The 25,935-nt window shown below is 37.9% G+C and overlaps 1 protein-coding gene across 8 annotated transcripts in view; it reads left to right on the forward strand.

Moving 5' to 3' along the window:
* Positions 1–25,935, forward strand: part of MCTP1 (multiple C2 and transmembrane domain containing 1) — a 653,067-nt gene that overhangs the window by 442,518 nt on the left and 184,614 nt on the right. For 7 of the 8 annotated variants that reach the window (XM_056112545.1, XM_056112546.1, XM_056112548.1 and 4 more), the window contains 5 exons: positions 18,961–19,063; positions 20,859–20,961; positions 21,469–21,570; positions 22,044–22,118; positions 24,161–24,280. In XM_056112545.1, coding sequence (XP_055968520.1) covers positions 18,961–19,063; positions 20,859–20,961; positions 21,469–21,570; positions 22,044–22,118; positions 24,161–24,280 — 503 coding nt within the window. Of the gene's footprint in view, positions 1–18,960; positions 19,064–20,858; positions 20,962–21,468; positions 21,571–22,043; positions 22,119–24,160; positions 24,287–25,935 lie in introns of those variants that run through there. The other variant, XM_056112552.1, reaches the window with a different exon arrangement.

Raw genomic sequence — 25,935 nt, forward strand, 5'->3', positions numbered from 1 at the left:
CTTCCATTAAGGAGTGAGTTGTGAGGAAGGAAGGGAGAGTTTTAATCACTGGTAACAGTGCTTAGAATGTTTTCTATAAATGAGATTATTGCTCTGAGATGTGTGCTTGATAAGTCTAACATGACAAACACATTCGACCAACCTTGCTCTTTGAAGAATATTTTTGTGATCATAACATCACAAAATCCATAGTGTAAACCAAACATACAGGGCAAAATTATATTCCATCCTTTAGCAGGAACACAGGGAAGAAAGATTCTATAATCTTTTAAATAGCCATCAATCTTACTGCGGTTACAAAGAATTTTTTCCTTTCAAAATGTAAAATTTTTCTTTTGTTACAACACATTCATTGAGAAACATTGTGATACTGTATTAACTCTGTGTGAATAAAGAGCAATTGAGACTCCCTTTGAATGAGTGAGTATAAAGCACAAATTACTTTTTAATGAAACCCTCAATTCTTTCCCTTTCCACAAAAAGCCTATAGCCTTGTTCAGCTGAACACTCCTACAGTAGGTCACTTCAGTTAAGCCCCTAATAAACTGTTGATAGTCGAGGGTAGTTTTTTCTTTGGTCTCAATAGCCCAGTGTTGGACAGTGCACTTCAAATCATTAAGGTTAATACAGATTTAAAAAAGAGATTAACTCTGGTGGTTAAGGCCTCAATTTACAACTCCCACACATACACATGCATTGAGCAAGGCACAAGAGTAGATTGAAATTTCAGTCAAATTGTAGGCAGCCTTTCACAGCCTGAGAATGTGGCACTCCGGTTTTGAAAGTTGGTCAGCTAAATTCTTCAGGAGGGAAAAGTGTGATTAACTGAAAAATACTACTCGCTACAACTTACTTACCTTTCAACCAACCACTGAAAAGGTTAATGTCTCTTTGCACCATCAAAGCCCAGTCTAGTCAGCCTGGCCCTGCATTCACTTGGGAGGATTCGCTACAGCTAAATCAAGTGCTCGTTCAGACTGGACAGATTGTGCAGAGAAAAAGGCCAAGGAGGGGGAGAAAATTCTTTTTCGGTGGTGGGAAACAATTCATGACAGAATTTGTCTTTTCTAGCTTCTAATTATTCTTTTTCTTGAACGGGGCCCAATTTATGCTTTCAACAGAACATTTCAAGTCTTCTGTGTGGCGCAAGGCTTTGTGGAGTATTTAGACCTGGCCTATTGGTTCTTTCAAGTTCTAAAAGAAGAAAGAGAAAAGGGTTCCTAGACTCGGCGCCTCCCCTTCGTTTTCCCCTGGGTTGTTTTTTTGAGTTCCCGTGGAAGAGGTCGCAGCCTCCCCTGGGATCCCAGCCACTCAATTTCAGAAACAGTGATCCCGGAGAACTGTGAAACCCTTTCAGAAGTATGCCCTACCTCTTTGCTCTAATAAAAGGTACACTAATATAAAACTTCTCCACCCCAGGTGAATTGGTCTCTCAAATTAATGCACCATCTCTTTTAGGAAACAATAGAGGGAAAAAGAAAAAAAAAGGAAGAGAGGGAGAGAATTTTAGAATTAACATAATCTGTCACTGCACCAGTCCCATTAAATGAGCAGATCTTCTGAAACAAGGCGAGGCATACAGGGCTTTGCCACTCAACACGGCCCACAGTCTCCCGGGTTTGAAGAGAGAGTGTTTACTACCTTTTATTTGCCTAGACTTTCCCCGTGTTTTTCTTGAGGAAAACCATCTTCATTGTGGGAAAATATTTAAGTAACAAAACAGCAGAAAAAAAGACATGCTACAGTTTTTTATCAGCTTCCGGGAGAGTCTTATTATCTTAAGAAATAACAGTTAGCGACTCAGATTCATTAGCAGAGCTAAATTTAAGCCCCAGTTGACAGGCTGCCTAGAAAACATTTTGTTTTGCTGTCTGTGGGCTTTAATTAAGATGTGTTCAATTTCAGTCCTCTTTAGTCTAGCGCCCCCACCCCCCCCCAGCCCCCCAACTTGCTGTGTCACAGACTGGCGAACAGACACTTTTAGATGGTCCGGCCCATGACTTTGACCTTCTGCGCAGTCCTGCGTTCCCTGGGGAACCGTTCAACTCATGAGGTCTGATTTCACACTTCCAGGATGCCTCAGCTCTCTTAACAATGACAGGGAGACAAAGCCCTTTAGAGCAGGCCGCATGGGGACTTGTTTAAATTGGAAACCAGAGAGGAGTCAAGGAACAAGGTTATGGGCTACAGAATAGTGCTTTTAATAAAGAGCTCAGGGCTCTGGCTCAGCTCAAAGAGGTCTACCTCTGTACAATTAATTGAGCCATTTATCTGGAGCATCTTAGGCCTCTACTTTCTCACAGAACTGCGTGGTAAATATCAGCTAAGCAGCAAATGAGATATGCATGAAATGAATTTTAACACTTTGATTACTGTGCCTCCCGTCTTCATTAAAAGTAAATTTATTTGTATTTCTGACCTCATTATCAGTAAGCTGCCTGCGTTTTTATTGGCTCCTGTGATTTCCAGCTTGAGTGTGTCATGAAGGTATATTTTATACAGAGATTTGGATTTATTATTCTTGGTATTTCCCCTTATATTATGGCTCTGCTCAGAGAAAGAGAAAGAAAAGGTAACTGTACATGGAAAGGCAAATCTGTTCTTTGGAAGTTTTACATACAGTTGGAGAAAATGCTAAGTACATACGCAACATGGATGAGATACTGTCCTTTTACAAAAATTAACTTTCTCTGGGTTAGTCAAGCAAATTTCATAATCCTGTTATGTAATTGTTGCTTTCTGTAGACCTCAGAATATAACAGTTGTGTGGAAGAAGTACCTAACTTGCTTCTTTTGTGAAATTGCAGCTGTTTAAATTTTTAATAGCAAGGACCTTTAATTGCCATCATCATCACATTTAATAACACTAATGTTAGTTATCAAATAATATAGCCAAGGTTTTATGATCATTACTTAAAATATGCTGGAAGAAGAAAAATATAGAGCCTTTTAAAGTTCCATAGTTCTTTTAAAAGCATTCTATATAAAATACTATAAATGAAGTATTCTGTATATCTGTGGCTATGACTATATTATATATGGAGTGCAAATAACTAAAATATTATATATAAATGTATATATAGAACTGAGTGGAGTCCTCCATGTTTGTGAATTACAAAGTTTAAATAATTTAACAAATAAAAATGATATACACATATCGTTTTTAATTTGTTAGAATCTCTAGCCAAATGAGCTTTATTTCTATGAAATAGTCTGATGTTATCCTCTTTGCTTTTTGATAAACAAGTTTATAGAAAACTCTTGAACAAATAGTATACACGGAGAAATCGTGTTATCCCATTTATGAGTCAAAGATACCTATCATAGCATTCTTATCGTTGTCATATTCCTACTTTAGAAAATAATATCATTCTTATCGTTGTCATATTCCTACTTTAGAAAATAATACCATACCCTTTCACGTTAAGTTTTTAATACTATCTACACTTTTCCCTTAAGAGCAAGGAAAGAAAGCAAATTACTGCCCTCCCTTCTTTTGTGTCACAAAGACTTAAAAGTTGTTTGCTCTTAGTAATTTCATTTTTTAAAATATTAAATTGTATTCTAATTATAGAAATGCAGAGCTGTTCTTAAAACAGTCAATATTAAATGTTTACGAAAAGGAGGATTAAAATGGCACTTTAACGCAATGGCTGGAGAGGTTTGAGTCTAAATTTGTGCTTTACTGGGAATTACAAAAATCATGGGTGATTCATATGCAGGTCACATGGGTAGAAGACACTGCTCCAGAGGAATAGGTGGGATGACAAAAGAGATTAATAATTGGGTTTGATATGCTCTGAAGGTGAAGGACTATGGGCAGAGAAAGTGGTGGTCCCACTATCGACGGGAAATGAGGGGGAAGAGAAATACTATAAAATAATTAATTGAGTTCTGTGGAACTAAGATTACAAAACGATCCTTTGAGTAAAGAAATGGAGAATTGTTCATTTCGCTTAGAGGACTTGCCCCAGGATTTCACTCAATGCTTGAAGAAATACTAAAATGAAATAGAAAAATAAGGTTAAAGTGAAATATTTAAAATTAAACTATAAATATATTTTTGTATACAATATAGTTATATAAATATGCACTGCATTTCCTAGAACAATGGACTAGGGAAATGCTACAAAATGAGAGGATTGGAATTTAACTAGACTTTAAAAATACTGAGGCATATGTGGGTTATTTGAGAGCATAGTTAGACTCATTACTGTGGCACAAAGATCAAGCACAAAGAGTAATTATATCGAAGAATTGATGTTAGTAGTGAAGCTAGGTAGAAAAATACAAGGCTCTACTCCTCGTCTGACCAATTTAATCTATTTACTAATGACTTTGAGGTAATAATTGCTTCCTTATCAAACTTGCTTATAGAGATAATTAATTTTATAAGAGATCAACATAGGTATATAATTTGAGTATGTATTATACGACTTTATGTACATAAGCATATGCGTGTCAATAGACTAAAATAATATGCTTAGTTTAACAAGGTGAAAATTAAAAGGGCAGATCAAATGTTTTACCTGGGTGCAAAACAGTCAGGCTTTGCTCTCACTATATAAAATGCAAAAAAGACTAGGGTTTGAACTGAGTGTAAGATCCATGAGAGTGAATTTCACTTGTTTCAGTTTTGTTACACAAATGTTATGAATATAACATTTTGGACTCTTTTGGACTCCCTAGGCATAGTGGGGTGCGAATTCAATATTTGAAGCCAATCATTAATGAAGAACATTGATAGGTTAATCATAATAGTCTACATCTGTATATTTGGTGTTTAAAAGCAAGCCTATTGGTAAAAATCAAGAACACTGATAGATTAATTATAATAGTCTACATCTGTATATCTGGTGTTTAAAAATAAGCCTAATAAAAAAGTTAAAAATAATACTAACAATAAAAGTGGAAACTAACATTTGTTGAATCTTTATAATATGTCAGATACTACCCAGAGCTTAATGGGACAGATTATAACAATCTCATAACAACCTAATTAGGCACTGTCATCCTGACTTTTTAAACTAGAAAGGGTAGAAATATTTTACCTAAGATACTACCACAGATCACTGAGAACACATAAGCAAACGCGCGTGTGCGCGCACACACACACACACACACACACACACACACACACACACACATGCATTCAGTCAAGTTCAGTTCCAGTGTAGAGATGCTTACCCAGGTGTGTTCACTAAAGCCACCATTTGCACCATAGTAAGGAAGATGTTAACGGAGACAGGATTTTTCCCCACTTTATTTAAACACCATGGTTTACAAAGTTGTTCTTTTTTACAAGCATTCAATATTCCATTACCAATCCCACAACCACTGTCACCTTCCCTCCACCGTTGTCTCAATGTTCCCAACCACCCCTTAAACCATCCCTGTAGTTGGCCCATAATAATTCATTTTATATTGTATATTACCACAAAATGGCTAACAAAATAATTTTTAAAAAAAGAATATTTCCATAGAAGGAAATTTGTGAAAATTGTCGTATATCATTATGGGGACATTAAGACCTTGTTTGAGGGTTTTCTAAGCTGCTGTTGCAATTCTGTGTTAATGTATTTGTTAGTCAGGATTGGCTGGATTCTACATCACATCCCTTCTAATCTGGTGTGCTACTACTGGAATGGCAGTGTTGTAAAGTTTGGGGACGTTGCATGGCCATGAATGGAGTCATGTACTTAGAAAACTCCAGAATAGTTAACTGGACAGTTCAGTCAGAGGTATGGTGGCAACTCGGGTGTGGGAGCTGCTGCTGGGGGCTTTGTTAGGGTGGGAGCTAGCCCACCCACTTTGAGATGGCCCCCAGGGTCTCAGCTAGGACGGGGTACCTGAGAAATTTTTGCAGCTAGTTGATCTCTTTCAAGATTTACTTATGAATCTCTGGAACAGGGCCGGTAGATGAGCTTACATGGTGGTGGCAGTTGGATGTGGGCATGGCTTCTGGGTCTTCCAGAATGTGGACAGGGGTGGAGCGATAGCACAGCAGGTAGGACATTTGCCTTGCACGGAACTGACCCAGATGACCCAGGTTTAATTCCTCTACCCCTCTCGGAGAGCCTGGCAAGCTACCAAGAGTAGCTCGCCTGCACGGCAAAGCCTGGCAAGCTACCTGTGACGTATTTGATATGTCAAACACAGTAACAAGTATCACAATGTAGATGTTACTGGGCTTGCTTGAGCAAATCGATGAACAATGGGAGGACAGTGACAGTGACAGTGGGTAGTCACCCTTCTCAATTCCGAGAGGGCCTGGAGTTTTCAACCACAAGGAGTCGTGTACCTGAAGTTTTGGGCAGATTCGGTTCTCTGTGGAGCTCCATCCTGAGGCAATTGGGTCTGGAGGCATGGCGGCAGCTTTGGGGTATTGGAGCAGCTTCTAGGGCTTTGTTTGGGCGGAAGCTGGACTGTCCAGCTCAGAGATTTTCCCAGAGAGATTTTTGTCAATTATCCCAAGGCTTGTTTGGAGGGATGTGTTGTAGGAGTTAGCAATGAGCCAGGATGCAGAGAACATTTCCTTTTGCAAAATTTAATCAAAAGGGAAAATTTTTTACTGTAGAGTTTTAAATGGATTACAGAACCTTTGGAGGCAGGAAAGGCCTTAGAGTACGTACTTGAAGTTCTGTTTCCGGAGGTTAATACTAAAGTGGGGGAACTGAAGAATTGCTACTCTCCTGCAGTGTGTTGGGAAGACACCTACAGCTGTTGATACCGTTCCAGCTTGCAGTCTGCAGCAGCAAATGGACTCCACAAATTCAGTTCACTGAATTCTTATGCAAGATGTTAGGCTGTGTATTTGATTGATGCAACCTCAGTGCATCTGTGGTGCTAGCTGCAAGAGAGTCTAGAATCATCACTTTGACCTCTCTGTAATTCAGAAAGAGAAATAGAAGGTAGTTAGAATTGGTACTTAGTATTTGTACTGACCAAAGTGGGAATGGGACATATATTAATCCTGTCCTCAAGTGTTATGCCTTCACTTTATACTCATTATTTCTTAACCATAATAGTTACTATTGAAATCCCAGCATCACATGACTGCCCAAAATACTATCTGGTGCGACCTGGTGACTGCCAAGCACTGCACCACAACAATAAGTAAGATACTGCAGAGTGCAAATCACTGAGAACATTAAACTACTGAAACACAAGTTTGTGTGCAACGTACAATAACATTTCCCCTGATTTATAATTCCCCGAACTAGATGAGAACATTTCTGTGGAGGCAGTGCTTTTTGAATCCCTGCTTCAGGGGGAGCCCAAGCCCTCTGAGAGCCCTAGACCTTGCCTTCTGATGCTTCATCCCCAGCCCTCAGAATCTGAACATCTGCAATCAGTAGCAAAGGATCAGATTCCCAAATAAGTCAATATTTAGCAGAAAAGGAATAAAAAGACAGATGTATCATTTTAAAGACAAGGCCTTAACATTAGCCAAACGGCACAAATGCTGGCCGACTTCGACCATGAGTGTGGAAAGGTCAGACTACAGCTGAATCTTACGAAGACAGTGTTTATGAGAAACAGCCTCATTCCTGACACCCCATTCGCTCTCAACGGAACGACCATCTCCGAATGCAACAGCTACGTGTACCTAGGTCGAGAAGTCAACATGACAAATGACCTGGCACCCAAGCTTCACAGGAGGAAGAGAGCGGCTTACAACACCTTCAAGAGCATCGAAGAAACAGCTAAGAGGACGAAGAACCTCTGGCTCCGGGCACATCTCTTTGATTCCACTGTTCTTCCTGCATTAACATATGCCTCAGAGACCTGGGCCCTATGCAAAAAGGATGAGAACGCTATTCGGTTCTCCCAAAGAGGAATTGAAAGAGCTATGCTTGGAATATCACGTTTCACTCCAATAAGAGAAAGAATCCAGAGTTCTGACATCCAACTAGAGCTATTACCAACTGGATTCCACGGGATGTCAAAAAACCACGTGGCCCCCCACCTACCAGATGGTCAGACTTCTTCATCAAGATCATGAACGATCGGTTTGAGGCTCTTCATGTTCCTAGAGCGAACAGACACCATTGGGCTACACTAGCACGCGACAGGGACAAATGGAGACGTTACTGGCGCCCGCTTGAGCAAATCGATGATTAACGGGTAGTCCAGTGATCAAGTGACTAAAATTATAAAAAAGATTTAATCACCTAATATACTGCTTAATTTTTAAGTCTAAAGACTATTCCATTCTATTACTTATTTATGCGGAAGATTATCTAAAACCTCATGATTTTCTTTTTTTATAGTCTAACTGAATACATATTTACTGCTGATGCTAAGTATCTAGAAAGACATGCAAAATTTAAGAATGATAGTGCTTAGATCTGAAGTACTTTCTTTGCAAGCACGAGGTCCTGATTCAATCCCCAGCACCATTGGGAGTCACCTGTGAGTACTGCGGCTGAAAGTAACCCCGTAGCTCAATGGGATGATCCCAAACCAAAAAATCCAAAAATGCTTATATTTTATACTCATTTGAGTAGATTGATTTTCTGTCTCTAATCTTGTAATAAATCCTTTGTATGTAGTTTCTATAATAAGTGATAAATGTTTAACATTTTACCGTAATTGAAATTCTTAAATGCTTAAACACAGTTAATTCATAGTCCCTAAATCATTGTATAGGTGTCCCACAGTTTCCCCTCTCTCCTTTTCTGTTTTATTTATTTTTTTCATTTCATTTCCTGTCTTCTGTCATTAAACTTGTGCTTCCAATTGTGCATGATCTTTAAAAGGTGCATAAATTCTAGGGCTCAGGAATATACACAACACTATAGATATATGTTTTTTGCACCCAGTTCTTAATCCCAAAGAAAATGAACTCATATTCACCATGGATGCTATTTCCACTACTCTTCCTTATGCTTCATAAAATGTGGTCCAGGAACCTGTAGGGATCCCACAGGACCCTTTGAAGGATCTGTGATGTCCAAACTATTTTCATATGATCCTTATTTTTTTTTCATTTTGCCTATTTTTTTATTTCCTCATAAGTGAAAAATGATTTTTAAAGGCTGCAAAACAGTCACTCTAATGTAATAAGATGTCATGAATTTATTGATTTTTTGGAATGCATAGCTAGTTTTGCATACTCTCATTCTAATTTCTAAAATTTTGATAGCCCTATCCTCCTGATAGCAAAAACTCTTTGAGATCCTCAATAATTTTAAAGAATTCCTGAGATCAAAAGTGTTTAAGGACTGTGGCCATAGGTCAGAGATTCTAAGTGAGAGGAAGAACTCTGTTACTCCTTTGTAGCAGAGAGAGGGTTGGATACTAAGGAAACACTTTAGGTGCCAAAATAATTGTGGAGTACTAACGTGGTATTAAGGGGCTGAGAATCAAATATATTCAATTACTTTAAAATTATTAGACAATCTTTGGGGCTGGAGCAATAGCACACGGGTAGGGCGTTTGCCTTGCACGCAGCCAACCCGGGTTCGATTCCCAGCATCCCATATGGTCCCCTGAGCACCGCCAGGTGTAATTCCTGAGCGCAGAGCCAGGAGTAACCCCTGTGCATGGCCGGGTGTGACCCAAAAAGCAAAATAAATAAATAAATAAAAATAAAATAAAAATATTAGACAATCTTAAATAGTGAAAAGTTTTCTATATCCCGAATGATTCAACACAGTCATAAGCATAGATTTAAAAATCTAAATGATAATTATCTGAGGAAGTTCTAAATTTGCAAATGGCTTCCATTTACACAGTAAATGCCAAAGACTTTAGGTTTGCCTCCAAGATACTTCATTCTCAATGTTTCTCTGATTTATTCCATTAATCCTTCTATCCTTACTCTGCCTGACCAACAGGGATCATGGACACACCAGGTTTTTGACCAAACTCTTTTCTTCGTCTGGAACACCTTTCTGTAGATGTCCACTTGTCCTTCACCTTCATTTCTTTTCTTATGGGGTGGGGGATCACTTCTGGCTTTAGGGCTTATTCTTGGCTCTGCACTCAAGGATCACTCATGTTTGGGGGAGCATATGGAATGCTGGGGATCGGTCACATTCAAGGCAAGTGCACTACCCTCTGTACTATCACTTTGGCCCCAACTTTATTCACTTGTTTTCCCAGACTTCACCTTCTCCATGAGTCTTACTCTGGCCACTTCAGTTAAATGTATAAACTCTGCTGCTCCCTGACACTTCTCTGACCTCTTACCCTGCTCTATTTTCCATGGACATGCATCACTCTCTAACATAGAACTAAATCTACTGATTCATAATGTTCAATATTTGTTTCCTTTCCTTTCCCTCCTCAGTGTAAGTGAAATCCAAGAAAGCAGGGTCCCACCCCTAAGCCCGGCCAGGAATGATCCTTGAGCACAGAACTGGGAGTAAGCCCCTGAACACAGCCAGCTATGGCCCAAAACACAAAAGAAAAGGAGGGGAGGGGAAGGAAGGGGAAGGGAAATATGAGGGGGGAGGAGGGAAGGAAGGTAATGGAAGGGAGTAGTGTCATTTCTCTATTTGTAATATGACTGGGTACGTAGTAGTAGACCATTAGTAATTATTTGTTAAACAATTCAATCACTTGATACCCCGTTACTCATCAATTTACTCGAGCGGGTGTCAGTAATGTCTCCATTCAACCCTGTTGCATGCTAGCAAAGCCCAATGGCATCTGTTCGTTCTAGTAACATGCAGAGCCTCAAACCAATCATCAAGGGTCTTGAAAAAGAAGTCTGACCATTTGGTAGGTGGGCGGCCACGCGGTCTTTTGACTTCCCGTGGAATCCAGTCAGTAATGGCTCTAGTCCAGCGGTCGTCTCTAAACCTCATTATGCGTCCAGCCCATCTGATTTTTGATGCCTTGGCAAATGAGACAGCATCCCACTTCAATGGGACAATTCAATATGTCATTTTATTACAAAAAAATTTCTCTTTATTTCTCTTTTATAATAGGATTAAGGCATTATGTTAAATTTTGAGATCATGTGTGGTCAATTTTTTTGGGTCAGAATAGTCAGAATGGTGTTGTGAAATCTTTACTAAGAAAAAAATATGTATTAGACCTAGTGAGTCAAGAACCACAACTCGAAGAGGTCAATTTCCCTGCCACACTGAAACCTGCTTCATGACTTCATGAGAAAAGAAAAACCCTATCATTACTACTCAGTCCCAGAATCAGACCCAGTGGGGACCTGGCGACGAGTGTCAGTTAATGTCATTCTACCAATCAGATGTTTAAAATATGTTTAGGTCAGCCGATGAAAAAGACTAAGGTCAAAGCCCCATCTCCAGTGATAAAGGGAGGATTGGAAGATGTCTCCAACATACATTGCTCTTTGTTCTGGTGGATCCTATGGAATTCCCCCAAGAATAACATTGTTATATGTTATGATTAAAATTCCGGTTGGTAGAAAGAACAGATGGCCACCTTGATTGTAATTTAAAAAAAAAAAGATTAAAGTATAGTCATTTCAAACTGGCAACTGAGAAAATTAAACCAAAGAACTTAATTTGTGCAAGTTAGACCCCAAATAAAAGGCCCCAGGGGTATGAATTGTATTTTGTGCTCCGGAAAGCCTCCCTCCGCCTTTTCAGAGACCTGGCAACAAAGACGAAGTTACTGCGTTCTTGGTACCCCTCACTCCCCCACCACAGACACACACGCACACATTTTTCTAACACATCACATTCTGAAAATGGTGCTACTTTTCAACAACAGAATGACCCTGGGTAAAGCCTACTACTGATGGATCAGGATTAACTCTGCATTCTGAGAGCAAGCATATCATTCAGTGTCTCTTGAGTGGCCTTCATGCTCACACCAATAGTTTGCACAAACTGAAACTGTCCACTGGTCCATAAAACAGGGAGCAAGCAAGACAGGGTGGGTTAAGACTTCCCCATGCAGTTCTTTCTCAGTATGTGGATGTTATGACCTCAAGAGCAAGGGTGAAGAGTGAGGGAGAATTAGCAGTGAGTGTGTGCCATTAAATCCTCGGTGCTGTTTGGAAGATTGTCACAAAAGATGCCCATTGGCAACAAATCTGAGATTTGTTTTTATTGTTACAGAAATGGCTTTTCACCATAAGAAAAATTGAATAGAGTCTATGCTCTAAAATCTGTTATAGATTTCATTTTATGAGCTAGGGTAAAAAGAATCTCTTTCAAATTTTAATGTATTTGGGAGATATTCTTTTCCCATGAAAATCTGTAGGGAAAATTAATACCTAATATTCACTATAATTTGGATAAAAGCATCATTTGTGACTATTGTTAAGATTCTAGTGTAGAACAATATTGTTAGATAAATAGATGATATGTTTTGTGTTCTAAAGACACTATTAAAAGAATATAGATGTTAAAGATTCCTTATCAGAAATTGTTCATCTTCTTTTTATACAATTGCCCTTCAGTTCTAGAATTACTGGTGATCAAGAGAAAAAGACCATTGATCACCAGGATCAAGTCCACTGAAGCTAAATGTTTGCCTCCTTCCCTTCTTCTTGTTCCAGGTTTATAGCAAGATGTCTTCCTCCTTCTTATTGCATTTATTGCGACCTTTACATACCTTTATTAGAGGACTCACAACCTTGCATTATAAATGCATATTTATATGTCCATCATGTCCACTAAATTGTGTGTACTTGGAGAGCAGACTCGAACTTAATTATATTCCTAATTCTGGGGTGAGAAGAGCACACACTCAATAAATAACAAATGTATCAAAAGGTTTTCCTATCTCTCCCTTTGGGAAATTGTCAACTTGGAAAATTTCCATGTTCTCAAGCAAAGCTAAGCTCTTTTAGCTGTCATGGTGGCGAATGCAATCAACCCCATTGCCCCCAGACCTCCAGTCCCCTCTCAGCTCTGATACAATTTCTGTCTTCCAGACAGACCAAGATCTCTAATTTCTTGCTTTATGAAAGGAAGAGAAAGGCACTTTCCTTTTTTTGCCAAAATGGTAAAGGAAGTAAAGGGAGAGCGCACAGGTCTAGTTTACTTAGCCTTATGACAGGAGTGAGTAAGAGGGAGAAAGCAGATTATACAATTTTGTGTTCCTATACATTTTAGGCTTTGTAAGTAATTAAAAATGATGACACCAAAAACACACTTTAATTTTGGATGCTGCCTTCATGCCTTGCACTTCTGGCCATACGATACAGGAGAGAATTCTTGTGAGTATGACAGTGCACCACACTAGCGTGTCACAGCTTCGTGTGCCTTACGACAGTCACACACCATCCTGGAGTCAACCCTGCTCCTCAGATCCTGTCAGCCAGCTAAGCGGCATATCACAGGATCTAACTCGGATGATAAAAAGGATGAAAAGAAGGAATAATTACGGAGATAATTAATGGTTAGGTCCATCACTGGTTTTTCTGTGATTGTTTTCATTTGTTTAAGTGGCACATAATCAAGGCTGCAAAATTTAGGAAATGAAAAGCCAGTCGTTTAAAGCATCATTTAGCAAAGCAGATAAGCACATTATCTATGTATAGCCACTTTTAAAAAAATAAAACCATGGTGTGTGCTTTTTAGTGGTAAGTTTATAGAATTTGATATTGCATATTTACTATTATTTTAGTAGAAATTCTGTTAATTTTTAATTACGTTTGAATCATACAGTGGCAGAAGGATACTTTATAAATTAGTCAAAAAATAACCATGTAAAGACCTGATGTTGGCATCCATTACTGATAACTTTAAAATAGATAATTTTTTAAAGGAAAAGACAACCTGATAGAGTAAATTGCCTGATTTCTTCTTATGTAAATTTTTCTCATCTGTTTCTAAACATACTATGTGTGTTTTGTTGGACATTTCTTGTTCTTGGTGGAGGTGGAGATGGGAGTTGGGAATGTTGAGGGAAGACATGCCTGACCTGACTAAGTTCAATTAATTATTTTCCATATCCAGACCCCTAATTTTCTCCCTTACTCCTCTATTACTCATCTCTCTCTCTTTCTCTCTCTCTCTTTCTCTCTCTCTCTCTCTCTCTCTCTCTCTCTCTCTCTGTCTAACTTATATCCAAATAGTAGTGATCCGACAATGCCCCACCTTAGCTTAAACCTCCCAAGTTCCTGAGCATTTAGAATTCAAGTCAACCCTATAAAGACCTGCTACCTTTCCTGTACCTTGCCATTATCCATCCCTCTTTCCTTTATTCCTGAGCATTCCTCCAGCCACTCTGGCTGCACAGATATTCCTAGGAACATCATACACAGCCACGTGCCAGACCTTTCCATGATCTGTTGCTATAGTCAGTGCAAGGCCCACTCTTTGGACTCATTTCTTTGCCTACATGTCACTCTCTCTCTGAGACCTTTTCTGGCATTTCCTTTATCAACATGGACTGGAGAGATGTTATAGGAGGTCAGGCATTTGCCTTGTGTGCAACTGAATCTACAAGCCTGGTAAAAATTCCTGTAAGTATCTGTGGGTGGACCCCCCCCCCCGCCCCAAATAAATAAATACAAATTGCAACTAGATTTACTTTCTATTTTTTTCTCGTCAGCATTCTCCATTTCTAAAATACTATGAAATGTTCCTTTTCATCATCTTTCACTTCAAAAATCTATTTCCTTTCATCAGAATTAAAAAGCAAATGAATAGGAAATAAAGAGTGGGAAGGATACAAGGACGGGGTAGAACATTCTGAGGCCGAAGGTACATAGGTAATGTAGAGGAATAGTGTAGATGTATAACTACAGACATATAACCAAACCATGGAGTCGAAAACACCAAAAACAGGACATCCAAACTGTAAGAACCAAAGATAAAAATGTGTTGTCAAAGTGATAGGCTGGGGAGCTTGTGGGGTGGGAGAGAATCTGGGCACATTGGAGAAACGAAGTTAACACTGGTGGTGGGACTGTTGCTGAATATAGTATGTCTAAAACTCAACTATGAAGAACTTTGTAAATCATGAAATCATAATGTCTTAAAAAAATAAAAATGTTTTGGGGCTGGAGCAATAGCACAGCGGGTAGGGCATTTGCCTTGCATGCGGCCAAACAGGGTTTGATTCCCAGCATCCCATATGGTCACCTGAGCACCACCAGGGGTGATTCCTGAGTGCAGAGCCAGGAGTAACCCCTGTGCATCGCCGGGTATGACCCCAAAAGCAAAATAAATAAATAAATAATAAAAGGAATACCAACCCCTAAAAAAAGTCATGAATTCCCAGTCAGTATGGTCAAACAGATATAATTTGTGTGTACATGGATACATGTATGCATGGATACACCCATTCTGTGGATGCTCATATACATACCATTAAATGTTAAATTCGAAAGTCAAACCTTGAATGAACAAAGATAGTGTACAAAGCTGTTTTATGCACATTTGTTTCCTCAACACATAGAACACTGCCTGCTCCTTGATAAGGTGGAAGGAAGGAGCTTTCCTCAGAGCATTAACTGATCAATCTCTTGTGTGACCCACTGATGTGGCATGGTTGTTGGAAAAGATCTGGCCTCGAGGTTCACATTTAAATATTATTTATGTAGAGGGAGCAGACATTTTAGGGGAAGATCAAGGACCAGAAAGGTCAACTGGACCTGGGTTTTAAGTAATAGCTCTACTGCTCACAGCCTAGATAATCTGGTGAGTTTTATAATCTCCAGCCTCTGTTTCCTCATCTAAAAAATTGAAATAATGAAAGTACCTTACAAAGAATAGTCATCAAATTGGAATTATAAACTAAAAACTCAGTGTTTGCAGTCATAATACTCAGCACCATAGTTACCCTTTGTTGACTATCTTTTTGTGTAAATATTTTACATATGCTTACTCTTAGGACCAGAACATTAGTTTTGTGACTTGCTTCCGGTTTAGAGCTCATTTCAGTGTATAAAATTTTTTGCTTGAAAAACATTACTTAAATCTTTTATTTATTATGATGCCCTGCTGGCTTGCTATACATTTTACTAGTCCCTTCTATTGCCTCTGGTAGGAGCCATTATTTTTACTGTTACAGGCATAATGAAGGATCGGGGTCACCATGTGAATTTCAGTGCCATCTTACTTGTCTTCACAGTATAGGTCTTTTCTCCCAACTGAGGCTCAGCTTTGAGTTTTATTGCCTTCTACAGAGTTATGGAAGTTCATGAAATATTTGAGAATTCATACAGTGTGATACAGTAAGGGGCTTAAAAGGTTTGGGATGGGAAATGAGGCTGTATAACCATATTCCAGGCCATATGGTGCGGATTTTAATCTATAGGCATAGGATGGGTTCAAAAGTATTAAATTTGAGGATAAGCTTTTGAAAAAGTGTAAAATGACAGAATGTATATTGATTAGTTCTTGTCAGTGAGCACGGTTTACTATTAAAGATGACTGTAAACACAGCAAGAATAATAGATTTCAGCTGGAGAAAAATCAGTTAAATGAAAGCCATGTTAAATAGTAGTTTTTGCCCGTGATGGTACGCCACTGGAATTTAGAAGAGTAAAATGATTGAGAAGTGACTTCCAAAGGTACAAACTGCCTATGGTGCGGAAATGTTTCTAGTGCTTTAACACCTTTACTGCAAAGAAGTGAATGAGAGAGTAAATTGATATGATTGATGACAAATATATTGCTGCTCCCTCTGAGTGGTCTGGGAAAATAAGAAAACTGTAAAAAAAAATAGAGATAGCCCACTGCCTCATGTGCATAACTAAAGTTAAGTAGTGTGATCAAGATGAACAGATTTTGTTCTTTACGATCTTTTAGCCAATCACTGACTCCAGATCTTCTTTGTCAACAAATAAAGATATAGTAACAAAGAAATTGGTGATTTGGGGGACTTTCCATGAGGTCGTTAAAAGTATTGGAAGTCTTTTGTGTGACTTACTGTAATTCCTGTTGAAAAAGAAAAATTAAGGAAATACTTTCATCCTTGCTTCTGTAAGTTTCAAGTACATTTTCTCCCATAGACACTGATCTCAGGAGTTTATCCTTGTGTTTTGCTATTGGAGAAGCAGTATAATTTTAACAGACTTTATTACACATTGTTGATCATTCAAAGGCAAGTTAAGCTGAATCAATTGAAATAGAATGGCAATTGAAATAAAGCAAATGAAAGTCAGAGAACAAAATGCCGAAAGTGCTGTATTAATAGGAAGACCCAGGAAGAATGTGAGAATTATGCATTCCCTTTGAGTTAATGTTCCCAAACCTAGTCATTTAAGCTAAAACCCTATCTAACGTGAAAATAAAATTGTTATCTTTTGACGTAAAATAAATATGTCATAAATATATCTTTAGTTTTCACTCTCATTGTTACAGGTATATATTTTATTTCTCCAGTTCTTTTCCAAACTATTGGATATTGTAACTTATGCCCTCTGCTCGCGTGCTTAGACATTGTTATCCAACACAAAACTAGATGGGAAGAAGATATTTGATATCTTCTAATTCTTTGATATTAAGAATAAATAATATTTTGAATTTTTTGATCTACTTTTTATGCTCGCATATGAATTTTAAGGGAAAGAAATACATAGTTGGTAAAATCCATGGCTATGTGTTTTAATGAAAAATATAATTCTGTTTTGAATAGTATATTGCATGGTGTGTCTGACTTGTAAATGAGTGTGGTTGCAGGAAGGGCAAGAGAAATAAAAAGATGAGGCGGGGGGAAGATCATGCAGATGCTGAGTCACAAGCATCATTTTCATCATGCCTTGAAGACTTTCACTCCTTCATTTTCCTTGAAAACAATTTGCAAAACCAAAAACTGATACAACTACACTAATGTTAAATTAAGCAATCTCCCTGTGATCTGTGAGGTTCCTGAATTAACACATATATGAAATCTTTTTAATATAAAAATAATGGATTCATTAAAGGTGAGTCAAAGTTGATATAGTTCATGTTAAGAATTACAATATGGAAAGTAAATACTCAGCTGTATGGGAATGCATAGCTTATCTATCTGTCACTAATAGCTAATGATTTCTTCCTATTAAGTTTTAATTGAAAATCCTAAATGATATTTTAGCTTTCAAAGAAGTGTAAACTACTGCGATTACAATTCACAATGCATTTAAACAATTATTCTTTATCACTAAAGTTAATCATATGCACATTAACCTCTTATGTAGTATAAATCAATATTATAGTTTAAAAGATATGACCTCTGGACAGCTTTGTCTAAATATTGATTTCATTGTCATTTGTATAAGGTATCAAACAAATTACATGCTGCACTAATATCATTAATGCTGCCCCCAAAGAGCATCTGACTTTATGGTTCTTTATAACGCGGGACATAACATTACAAAAATATTGAGGATATTCCTAAAGTGCTGAATGGAGAGGCTTTGACTGTGGCAGAATTAAGTCACTGTAAACAGATGATTAATTTATAGGTTCTTTACTCTCAGTGTACCAAATACATTGCTCTTTGACATGCAGATATGTTGTTGAACTTCAATTTCAAATGGCAGAATTTTTTCCCTCTCCAAGTTTAACTTACCTCTTGTTGATACCTTAGATATTTCAGAAGACAACATTAAATCCCATTACAATGTAGAAATTCTGCTGTATATCAGTTTGCCCAGCATCAACTTCCTTATAATTTTCTATTACAAGTTGTTAGTGAGTCAGCTGATTTGGAAAAATATCTGCATAAAATGACCTTTCAAATGGTCACTATAGAATTAAAGTGGAATTGGGCTGAACAAACATCACTCATAATTGGCAGAGAGATAATTTTTGTAAAAAAAAATTATAAATTTCGATATCAGCTCTACAATTTCCTTCCTTATACTTTTTGCAGGTTATAATTTACTATGAATCACTGTTGTTGACATCAACCAGTCAGTCTTTTGTTCCGACTATTGTTGTTCTTAGTTTTTTTGAACTGTGTTTTCCTCTTTGTTTTTGGTATAATATTTTTAGAAATGGTGTGTATCAGAATCATGACATGGTAACCTCTGAGTTCTATTTATACAAAAAAATTTCCCCCCTAATCTCTTCACAGGTAAAAGTGACCCATTTTGTGTAGTTGAACTGAATAATGATAGGCTACTAACACATACTGTCTACAAAAATCTCAATCCTGAGTGGAACAAAGTCTTCACATTGTAAGTAGCCATTGCCTTAAACTCACTTATAGAAAGAGGTATTAAATGGTATTTTTTTTTTGAGAATTTGTATGTGTGTTGATTCTTAACTGGTTAACTGCTCAATCCATCTGGCCTGCCTTTGCTACCAATAATGAATTTCATAATCATATTAGCTTCCTGGTAGTGAAACCTGGGATAAGAGTATGCTATCCCCTCCCCCGACCCCGTTCTCATATTTTCCAAAAAAAAACTTTGCTTTTCATATGAGTTGACTGAGTAAGGATTAACTGAATGCCCATACTGCTTCTTCCTTTTATACTTTCTATTGAAATCCTCTCCAATTGCATTGACACGAAGGAGGACAAAGCTCTGTTTGTTCCATTGCTCAAATCAGCAAACAATCCCGTCTCAAATTCAGCAGATGCTTTAGTTTGGGTTTGGGTTTGTTGCATTTTAGCACAATAAGAATATTAAGTATTGTCCTAGTTACCAAAAACACTCTTCGAGTTAATTTTCCCTTTGTTTTAAAAAGTTTGTCAGCCTTTTGGATCGTGCACTGTCAAAGCTGCCGATGCTACACTAAAGTATTTCCTAAGTGTGTTTTTTTTTCCTTCCTCAAATGGGCTACAGAAATGAACTCTGAACAAAGAAAAACTCTCCAAACAGAAGTGCTTCTTAAAAGTTTTCTAACACAGTTTTTATTTTTTTTAATATGAGAAACTGCTAGATTCCTCATGAATTTCTTAAAATTCCCTTGCTTAACAGCCAGTAACTAATCAACTTCAATTATCTGATCAATTTATCTTAAAGGAATTCCACATTTTTATAAGAGATGAAAGACTGATCACGAACTTACATGCCTTTGACTACTGAGGAGAGTGTTTTTATTTTTTTCTGGAATGCGTAATTGAATGAATAGGTTTGATTATTATCAAAACCATTAATTGATTGTTCCCTGATAATGCCTCTTCTCACATATGGCTGTGGTCTTTTAGTAATGAATTTATTCATGTTTTGTTTTCTCTGAATTCATGTTTTCTTGGTAAACAGTTTGATCAAAGAACCAATGCTGTCAACAATTGTGGCTTATTTACCAGAAACAAAAATATAAAGAGCTCACACAGTTGTTTATTAACTTATATTCTCTTTGGAACATAATGGAACACTATTAATTTCTAAATTCGAGGGTGGTACATCTAGCTATCAGGGTTACATTTCTCCATTCTGTTTGCAGTGTTGGTTAATTTTTAATATAAACCTAACAAATATAAGTCTGTGTTTGGGTGAGAGCTATAAATAAAAAAGGAGATACCCTAAGACTAGTAAAAAAGAAAACCAATAAGAACACAATGTGTATCTTGCTGATATTGATCCTTATAGTAGTATATCAGGAAGAGAGCAATTAGTAGGATAATGAGAAGTGGAAAAATAGTCTAAAAAACATCAGTGCCACTTATTGCTTGTGTGATTTTTGCCTGGTGTCTTCTTCTTCTGTGTAAATCCAGATGGAGAATCACGCTTCTTTAGAAAAGTTGTAACTTGAAATCACAATGGTCTTCCAAGTCGCAGATAATAGAACCATCACTGAAGGTCTACGAAGGTGTATTATGGGAAATTCTGTCAGACAGCAAGATATCTTGTCCATGTAAATAACAGACAGTAAACACACACATACACACAGGGACACACACAATCAGCTGGAGCTAAAGTTTCAAAAGCAATTTTTTTTTTGGTGATGGTGGGGGGGGGGAGGGTTCAAGATGTTCATCACTGATGGAGCCTTTTCTTCTGATGATGTATATTTCTTATGCAGCAACATTAAAGATATCCATTCAGTTCTTGAAGTGACAGTGTATGATGAAGATCGGGACCGAAGTGCTGACTTCCTGGGCAAAGTTGCTATCCCATTGCTGTCTGTAAGTTCTGTTCACCTGACACTTGGCTCGGTGTTGCTTTTGCCCAAGGAAGGGGAAGAGGGAGAGAAAGAGAGACAGAGAGAGAGGAGAGAGAGATAGAGACAGAGAGAGGAGAGAGATGAGGAGAGAGAGAGAGAGAGAGAGAGAGAGAGAGAGAGAGAGAGAGAGAGAGAGAGAGAGAGAGAGAGAGACCAACAACAACAACAACAACAACAAAATAACCCCCAAAACCCCACGCTCCGCTCTCTATCTGTCATCTCTCCAAGCCAGGTCTGTAATCAGGAGCACTAAAAAATTTTAGCCTCCTCAATTCACGGCCACGCCGAGTCCCCTGGTAGCTAATTTCTCCTGACAGACTCGATCCCGGTAATGAACAGGTACTTGTCAGAATTGCCACAGTTGTTTTGGGTCCCCTGTCAGTTTCAGCAGCTGGGGGTCAGGGGTCAGCGGGGGAGCGTATTCAGCGGAGACCGCGAGACAGACGGCTGTCATGTCCTCTCCCCGCAGCTTCCAAGCGGCGAACAGAAAGCCTACGTCCTGAAAAACAAGCAGCTGACAGGGCCCACAAAGGGGGTCATCTATCTCGAAGTAGATGTGATTTTTAACGCTGTAAGTCTCGACTTGGGCGCTTTTTTTTTTGGTACGGCTGCAGAGTGGGGTTTCATGAGCGCTTTTGTTCCGGGTTGGGAGAGAAATTTCTGTCACACCCCTCATTTTCCCTCAGCCTTGATGTCTCCGGGAGGATCCGCGGCGGCCCCGGCCTGGCGCACACGCGCGCCCGCCGCGCCTCGCCGCGCCTCGCCTCGCCGCGCAGCCGCTTCCGCCGCTTCCGCCGGGAGATGCTGCAGCTCCTGCAGGCGCGGCGACGGGCGCGCGCGCGCGCGAGCCGGGCCACCGCGGGCGTCTCTGTGTGATGAGCAGGGCAGCCCGCACTTTGAAACTTTAGGGATGAGGGCAAGTTGAACTGCAAATTTGAAAAAAACAAAAAAAAGAAAAAAAGAAAGAAAGAAAGAAAAAAAAAAAACCTTGTAAACCGTGGTGATCTATGAGTTCATAACAGACACATGTGTTGATGTGTGTAGGTGAAAGCCAGCTTACGAACATTAGTACCCAAAGAGCAGAAGTACATTGAAGAGGAAAACAGACTCTCTAAACAGGTAAAGACAAAAAAAAAAAAAAAAGGCAAGGAAAGATTCATCCCTCTGGGAAGACCTGATTTGTATCTGTGTGTGAAACATCTTAGTCAATTCCAATAAACTTTGGAGGTGTGGATGGGGGCGGGGTGGTGGGGGAGATGTGGGGATTTTTTTTTTTTTTGGTCTTCTACTTGTGTGAAATGGCATTCTTCCCTTTCCCCCCACCCCGCTTTTCTTTCCCTCTCTTCCCTTCCTTTGCTTTAAAGATCAAACAAGGACAATACCAAACTAATACATTGGATGGGGGTGGTCAGGAAGGGAAGGGAATGTGGCCAGGCACTGCATAGCATGGCGATGTGTTCATGCATTAGCAGAGGGATGATCATTTTGGGCACAAAATACAATTTGATTGCCATGGAATGTGTAAATGAGAACACCAGAAGTTGAGGTTCAAATATATGTTCAGACCACCCACAGGTAATGATGCAGGTGTATGTAAAGCGAGCCTAGCAGAAAGCTCTTCCCTCTAATCCACAAGAGAGGGGGCTCTATCTTTTAAGGAAAACCTTCCTGTTAATTAGATTTTGACTGTGATCTTTTCCAAGTGAACTTTTATTGGCATTTTTAGCGAAGACAATAGAAAGTCAGGGACTCTGGTTTTTGGATCAGAAAAGAATTTGGAATTAGGCTTGATATCTTATAATCAGGCTTGCAGTTTTAAAAGAAGTTTGATAACCATGTAAGGCAAGAGTACTGAGCTTTCCCTGTTTAAAAATGTTTGCTTCCAGTTCACACAGCTAAACTATAATGTATTCATTACGGTTGTAAAGTTTACAGAACTCATTTGTGTGTTGAAATATTTAATAATTTTCTGTGCTATTAGAAGACTAAAAATATTTTTTGCTTTTAATCCAAGTAATTTGCTATAAACAATGGGATCTTCGCTTGTTTAAAGATTATGCATGAGTTACCAATGCAATGTCTATGTAAATAGAAACACAAATTACATTTTCCTGCAATTACAGATAAAAGTAACTCTTAAAGGGAGGTAGGTGGGGACCAAGAAAAAAAAATAGGAAGACTCAAATTTGAAAAGGATTTCAGTTTTAGCAACTTGTTAAAACTTATATGCAAGTACATAAATCTGTATTTACACATACACACATAATTTTTTTCATATGTCCTCAATAAGCTTTACATAACTGCTTATTTAAAATACCAGAGCAGCCTGGAAGTATATTTGGAAGCAGCAAAATGTTAGCCTGAAGATCTGTTATTCTAATTATTAACATAGCGGTAAGAAATTTTTGAGCCATCATCCAGTTTATGGGCTATCCTTCCTACATTTGTAGTCGTGCCTTGACTTAAATTTAGAAATTGAACTAATCAATTCTCACATATCCTTTCAAATAAAATCTTTTGTGAGGCATTTGCTTACTGTGATTTTTCTGTAACTTAAAACTTCTGAAAAAAGAAGTGATAAAATATAGCTACTATTTAATGTATTTATTGTGGTGAAGAGAAAGAAAAAGGAGATAAAGATTAAAAACTAAGAATATAATAAGAAAGAGAACCCTAATAAAATGGTAAAAAAGAAAATTTTGTTTGTTTTTATCAGAAAGTAATATTTAACAGGCTTATTTAATACCCTATATAAAAACATTTCAAGTTATTCAATGAACTTTGGTATATCATGAAATCAAAAGTATTTAAAGAACTTTAAAACTGCAATAATATTTAAGAGTTAAAAAATTATACCTATGGTTCAAGACTATGTAAGTAGCAAGAAATGTTTTTAATCCACGAGAGATTTTTGTTTCTTTTGAACAAATGCAGTCCAACCAAGGAGAGAATATTAGCTAAGAAATCACTCTTATAACAGTTCATTCTATTTTCTCCAGAGATACTTCTTTTCTCTTTAACTTGTGAGCCAAAACTGTTTGATGTAGTCTTACAACTTTATTAACTTGCCTTTCTAAATCACAATAAGCTTGAAGAATTTTATAGTATATCTGAGGCGTTTTATCTTGCAAAGTCTAATAACATTTTCATCTTTCTCCCAGCTGCTACTAAGAAACTTTATCAGAACGAAGCATTGTGTCATGGTGCTTGTAAATGCTGCATACTACGTTAATAGTTGCTTTGATTGGGATTCGCCCCCAAGGAGCCTCGCTGCTTTTGTGGTATGATCAGACTGTATTACTTACATTGTTATTCATTAAATGCAGTAATCATAGCTGCATGTTTCTGTGGCTATAGTAACAGTTATGTTGATGTGGCCATTTAAAAACTCCTATTTTAAGTCTTAACTGGACAGATTTGCCGTGGGTAGAAACCTGATGGATTGCTCAAGGTCTGAGTCCAAGAATATATACCCCCTCAGATTTCCAGAACGCAAGACATCTTAGCCTATGTATAATTTTCTCTGACAGTTAAAATGTAAAATTTTACATATTGCATAATTCCAAATCCCAATAGTGGAGCCAAGAAAAGTCCTTAGTGTTAAAAAATTAATAGTCTTGACCATCCTCAATTTAATTTTATTCATCCTCTAGACTCTTTTTCAAAATATGCAACGCATTGACAGTAGGATAAATGCTAGTTGATAATACTTTAGTATATGAATCCATTGAAGAGAATGTGACCTATTTTAGAGACTTTTTTTTATGAGACTTTCAGTTTTTAAAAGGCACAGGGAGAATCTGATAGATCCAAATAGGCCTTCAACAGTATTCATCTTGTAGCCGTTTGCTTTGGTTATTTAAAAACTGCTGATGAGACCAACTTGCAGAGCTAGAAAATCCAAAGGAGTACTTTCCTCTAAGCTTTAGCTGGGATTTTTCTGCTCACACATTATTTTTGCTTATTCAGGATTTTGGTTTGAAGTTTAAGTGGAGTTCTTCTTTTCAAAGTCTTTATGTTATTGTCATATTTTGTTAGAACATAACTATTTTATACTTCCTTAGGATTGCCTGTTTAGCAGACTATGACTTTGTTAGATGGGACTTGGAAGAAAAACCTTAATTATAGTAACAAATCAACGTTTTAGTATTACTATTCAAATTATTGTATGCACATCTGTTTAGAGCTTTGAGCCCTGTCCTCCTCTTGGGCCTTGTATGGGACTTTCACTAATGTCTGAGCACATGAAACAAAGAGTGTGTATGTTCCTTTGTGTTGTAAGTTACCAGAAAGTTAGACAGCCTGCTTCCCATAGACACGTTGTTGTCTCCTTGAGAAAAGCGATTGTCGTCGTCATGACATTTTAGAAAAGAAAATCTGCCTCTCTCGATATTCTTTTATTTGGCTCTGTCACATAATAAATTCGAGTTGCTGTTAGGCAAATTTTATTATGGTTTTCCACTAGCATAGAAGCACTTTGATGTTAATGAGAAGGGGGAAAAGTGATATTGCGTTTCTATGAATGTTTTATACCACAACGTTCAGGTTCCACGGGGCCTTGTTTAACAGACACAATAATATTCCATGAAAAAGGTCTTGCCACCATCTTTGATTCTCTCCTCCTAAAGGCTTCCCCACAGCTGTTTGTAAAATTTGAAAATAGAACACACTATATAATTATATCATTTGTTCAGGAACATTCATTGTGAATGCTTTGGTCTTACAACGTGTTGTGTAAGTCTTTATAAACTTCATCTGGCTTCTAGAGGTCACTCATGCAAAATGAATTCAAGATGGCAGATTTTGTTTTTCACAGTTTCTTTTTGATTAAAAAAAATCAGGCACAGAAATTTGAAGTAACTTATGTGCATGTACCTGATAATGCTTGAGTGATTTTACTGGTAAGGAAGTCCAAGTTCAGAGGGGAAGAAATGTA

This window comes from Sorex fumeus, unplaced genomic scaffold (genome assembly GCF_029834395.1).
Source record: "Sorex fumeus unplaced genomic scaffold, SorFum_2.1 ptg000018l, whole genome shotgun sequence".
Classification (NCBI taxonomy): Eukaryota; Metazoa; Chordata; class Mammalia; order Eulipotyphla; family Soricidae; genus Sorex; species Sorex fumeus.